This window comes from the organism of the source record quoted next (assembly GCF_019968985.1).
Source record: "MAG: Porospora cf. gigantea B chromosome Unknown PgB_NODE_1952_length_4432_cov_113.804, whole genome shotgun sequence".
In the NCBI taxonomy this organism is placed as follows: Eukaryota; Apicomplexa; class Conoidasida; order Eugregarinorida; family Porosporidae; genus Porospora; species Porospora cf. gigantea B.
The window spans coordinates 1-4,432 of record NW_027178772.1 but is presented as its reverse complement, the minus strand read 5'-3'; the positions used below and the strand labels follow the sequence as shown (position 1 = coordinate 4,432).

The 4,432-nt window shown below is 54.5% G+C and overlaps 2 protein-coding genes across 4 annotated transcripts; both read right to left on the bottom strand.

Annotated features, from left to right (window-relative positions):
• Positions 1-119: 119 nt before the first annotated feature.
• On the bottom strand, positions 120-1,652 carry KVP17_000994 (uncharacterized protein; the record flags this gene model as incomplete). The annotated part of the gene is made up of 1 exon (XM_068515994.1): positions 120-1,652. The coding sequence occupies one exon, from the start codon at positions 1,650-1,652 to the stop codon at positions 120-122; it is 1,533 nt and encodes a 510-aa protein (XP_068377326.1).
• Positions 1,653-1,714: 62 nt separating this feature from the next.
• KVP17_000993 (uncharacterized protein) lies at positions 1,715-4,418 on the bottom strand (the record flags this gene model as incomplete). 3 transcript variants are annotated; one of them, XM_068515992.1, is made up of 2 exons in its annotated part: positions 1,715-4,135; positions 4,164-4,396. In XM_068515992.1, coding segments are annotated over 2 exons (2,654 nt in total), but the record flags the coding sequence as incomplete, so codon positions are not given. The 3 variants fall into 3 exon arrangements, with proteins under 3 accessions (XP_068377324.1, XP_068377325.1, XP_068377323.1); XM_068515993.1 differs by lacking the exon at positions 4,164-4,396 and having other exon boundaries at positions 1,715-4,099; XM_068515991.1 differs by lacking the exon at positions 1,715-4,135 and having other exon boundaries at positions 4,143-4,418.
• Positions 4,419-4,432: the final 14 nt, after the last annotated feature.

Sequence of the window (4,432 nt, the reverse complement as noted above, 5' to 3'; positions counted from 1 at the left end):
CTGGCATCGTGGACATCTCAGCGGCCAAAATTCGCCTTTTAGAGACAAAACGGCCTCGTTGAGGTACCCGACGTCAATGCTCCCCCCATCATTCTTTTTTGGACCGCTGTTCTCGACAGTCAACAAACACAACAGTTTTTCTCCTCTTCACTGTCACTGCTATCCTCTTCTTTGGTCTTCTTTTCTTTCGGCGCTGGCGTTTCCAACTGTCGCTGCTTGATTGGCGCCAAGACTTGCAGGCCCAGGCTCTCCAGCAATCCGCGCTGTACGCTCTGGGTGCGTATGCGACTTTGGTTGGCGCTGGAGATGAGACCAAGAAATGTAGGTCGGTCAGCAGCATTCCAGACCAGCATGCGGTTCAGAAGGTCTACGAACTGTTCATGTCTGCCTTGCAACTCGATAAGGCAGTCTTTTAAAATTGCAGGGCTTCTCCTAAGAGCCGTAGGCTCAGCTCTGGTTGCCAAAGCATAGAACATAGCTCCTAGACACCAGACGTCATTCTTGTATAAATTTGTTTGGGAGCGTATCCAGTCCCAGTCAGTACGACGGGTCCTAAGTATGTGGAGCAGCTCCGGAGACAGATTCGCTGGCATGTTCTGCGAACCGACCGCTGCTTGCACCAGACTTTGCTTCATCTCCTCTGGAGGCAGGAAGTCTCCCAACAGCAGCTGTGTGCCGTCGTCCGATACCAGCAGGTTGCTTGGCTTGATGTTTCCGTGATAGACTCCTCGATCCTCCAAAACCGCCAATGAGAAGACGATTGTCTCCAGATTGGCTAAGAGGAAGGAATCCGAGAACCAGGTGACATCTTTGATGTTTCCCATCTTCCGCAGAACCTCGTTTATCGGACCGTTTTTAAGAAGCAGACTCACGACAGCCAGCGAGTGCCGCGGCCCGAAATGAGGATGCACAGAGCTGACTGCGAAAGCCCCGACTGGCGGCATCAGACCAACCTCCACAAAGCTGCCGTCCCCAAAGAGACGCACCACTTCCCATACGCACTCGTGAATTTTCTTGAACTCGTGGATGAATGGCTCGAGGGACTGGGCGTCCCGACAGGCTTCAGAACTGCCGTGCAAGAGCTTTCCTGTAGGGGTGTATGCCGGCCCTGCAGTTAGGAGTTTGGCGACGAACCGCGGCTTCGCGGACTCCGCGCGTTTCACGAACATCAACCAGGGGGCATCAAGCCGATCCACGAACTGAGCCACCTCAAAGGCAGGTCCTCTCAACACAGTCATCTTTACCATGTCCAGTTGGTCCTTTTGATCCTGTAGCTCATCTCGCTTGCCAGAGACCTTCAGCTTTATGACATCAAGGTCGTCAATCAGGTCTTCAATGGCGTCTGTGTCGTCGGGATAAGGGTCGACGGACGCCTCGCTGTCAGAGGATTCTACCTCAGAGTCAGAAGAGCCTTTCGCTTGTAAGCTGATGAGTTTCTGTTGCAATTCGTTCTGCTGCCTTTCTATTTCCTGCAGTCCTTTGTCCAGCGTCTCCAGTTTTTCAACTACGTCAGCGATGGTCTCTTCGCTGGTGTCTTCTACAATCCAGGAAGCTCCGTGCAACGAAGAGCTTCGAAGCTGCCTGATGGGCACGACGCCCAGAAACCACTTCACTTCCTCGACGTCATCGATGTCTCCAGAGACCTCGGACATGTGCAGTGCGAAGCACACTGGGTTATGACAGCTATTTCACGCTTTCTTGTGGGATCTTACCACTACACAACGACGGACCTCTGAATCTCAGCCATCTTGTCACCGAGGGTCAGCGCGACTCCTTGACTACGGGTACGTATCCGAATATTTCCGCTGAGTTTCTTGTCCTCCAGCACTTCGATGGCCACGTTTGCCAGGGCGTCCTCCCCAAAGGAACTGCGCGAGTAGAGGTTGAACGCGTAGAAGTGAGATTGCTTTGACAGCTTGAACAAGGGGGAGCGTTGGAGGCCTTGCAGCGCTTTCTGCTCGTCGCCGCCACTCACAGCTTGTCGTCCAACCACGGTCATTTTCGTCTTGGTCATAAGGAGCCGCATGAATTCCCACACATCAGTGAGAGGAGTGTTGATGACGATTTTGTTCTCCCACTCGAACTCTTGCCACATCGTTCTGTAAGCCAGATCTGTAGTCCACGACAGTTCCACGGCGGTGAGCAGCTCGACCCTCAGCTCCCCTAAAGGCACCACTTCGCGTGACACACCCTTATGCTCAAAGGTCACGTGCCCAAAGATGACGCCAGAGTCTGATGCCTGTGCCTTAAGGCTGGCGAACACTGAAGCGGCCTCTCCAGCAGAAAGCGTGACTGGCTGCGGCCTGTCCACGACCTTCATATCCCGCTGCGTGGAAAACTCCAGCGTGACGTTTTGCAGCAGGCTGTTGGTGCGGTTGATCACGAGGAGCTCAAGAACGATGTCGAAATGGTGCACTTGCACGGCCGCTTCCACATAAACGGGGTCGTTGAGCCCAGTCAGCTGCTGCACAGTTTTAAGGCGCTGCAGGAACGATTTCGAATCGTCATTGAGTTTCCTGCGACCGAGGACCGCCACCTCCAGATCCGTCAGCGTATCTTCCTGAGAGAATAGTATCGACTGGCTGCCTGCTTGACACACCTGTCGGAAGGCGATCACGGAGTCAGGTCCTAGTCGAGAAGCCTCCGTTGCCTGGGCCTTGACCTCCCGGTCGGACGAGTCCTGAGACTCAAGGACAGCCGGCAGAATGTCGCGCTCTGAGGGAAACCACGTATCGCGAATCTGCACCGCCGCCGGCGTTTTGTTCTGTAGCGCCATTAAAGCCTTCACGCATTGGTTTACGCGAGCACAAACTGCGGGCGGCCCCCCTTTTTCCGGAGTGAGGACTCGAAGAACATTAGCGACGACCAAGAGAGCCTGTGGGGCAAGTTTCGCGTGTTTTAGGGCCAAGCGGGTGACGCTGAGGCAACACATAGAGGTCAGTAGGTGGTCCTTCTCAGTGCAAATCTTAGTTCTTAAGGACTCATCCACGCTGGGCTCCTCTGGAGCATCCGTCGTTTTCGTTCCATATGTGCCGTCCGCCAGGATGACCGTCTGCACCCCTGCATCGGCGACGGGCTTCGGCGTCTCCTTGGTCGTCAGAGGGAAAGGCTGCAGCGTGGCAACGACCCCTGCGACGTAAGCGGTGGCCGTAGATTCGTCGTCTGCGAACTCTCCTGCGATCCATGCACAGATGCGTTGGGCCCTTGCAGATTTTATAGACGTGAACACTGTCACGACGCTTCGCGCTACCTCCGCTGCGTTGTTTTCCTTGAGCAGACCTCTGAGTGCCAACGCACTCGCGGTTGCTACTGCGCAGTTGGAATCCTGAACGAGATCGTAAAAAAGTGGTAGTAACGAGGCGCAAGTGGTGGGGTAGTCAGACGCCACTCGCGCAAGGAGAGACAGCAAGTCCTGCTGGTAGACCCGGAAGCCCTCCAGCACGTGCGCCGATGCGCCGTTGGGAGGGGCGTTGAGCGCTTCCTTCTTCAACACACTGGACACGACCTCACAGTTCACGGGTGAAAGTATTAAACGGATGACCTCAAGTGCCTTTGTCCGGATTTCGAAGGATGGGCCTTGCAGGACACGCAAGACATCCACCGCGTAGTTCTCTAGTGTGAGCTCGTTACCAACAACCAGCTTCTTGAGTCTGTCTAGAATGATGACCTTCACGTTGTTGTCTGCCTGGGACGCCAACAGCTCTCCGAACGAAGAACAGGCCAGACGGATGGCATCGGGTGAATTCGAGTGCTCCGTCAGCAGAGAAGTGGCCGCGAACTTAACTGCAGGGCTGTTGGCGTGTTCAACAACCTTCAATAACAGGGTGAGCACTTCGGAAGAATCGAATGACGAATCATTGCCCAAGATGCGAATTAGATCCAATAGGACCAGCTGGTTCAGATCTCCGAGCTGTCCAATGTCTGATTGTATCTCCAACACGTACTCGATAGCCTTGGGGACGTCTGTCATTACTAAGGTGAGGAAGGCGTTCCGCCTCGTGGTGACGTCGGCCTCCATACCCAGCAGCTGGACGATCTCCTGCGACGCAGTGGGGAGAACATCGTGCCCAAAGGTCTGCACCACGAATAGCACGCACATGACAGCATTCCGTCGCACATAAGCGTGGTGATGGGACTGAGTGTCAGGTTGTCGCGGTACTCACCAAATTCTCTACGATAGGCTCGAGCAGCGGCTGGATAATGCTCAAGTACGGCATCCTCCTAAGAGTGCGTAGGGTCTTCCCGCGAACATACTCATTAGGGGACATGAGATCGTTACGGAGAGCATTGCATACAAGCAGCATCTCCTCCTTGAGTTCCCCATTTGCGTGGGTCTTGTCCACGATTTCCCAAAAAAGCTGCAGCAACTTCTTGACCTTGTGGTCCTCGCTGGTGACTGTGTAGCGTATGACATGCATCAGGTTCGCGGACA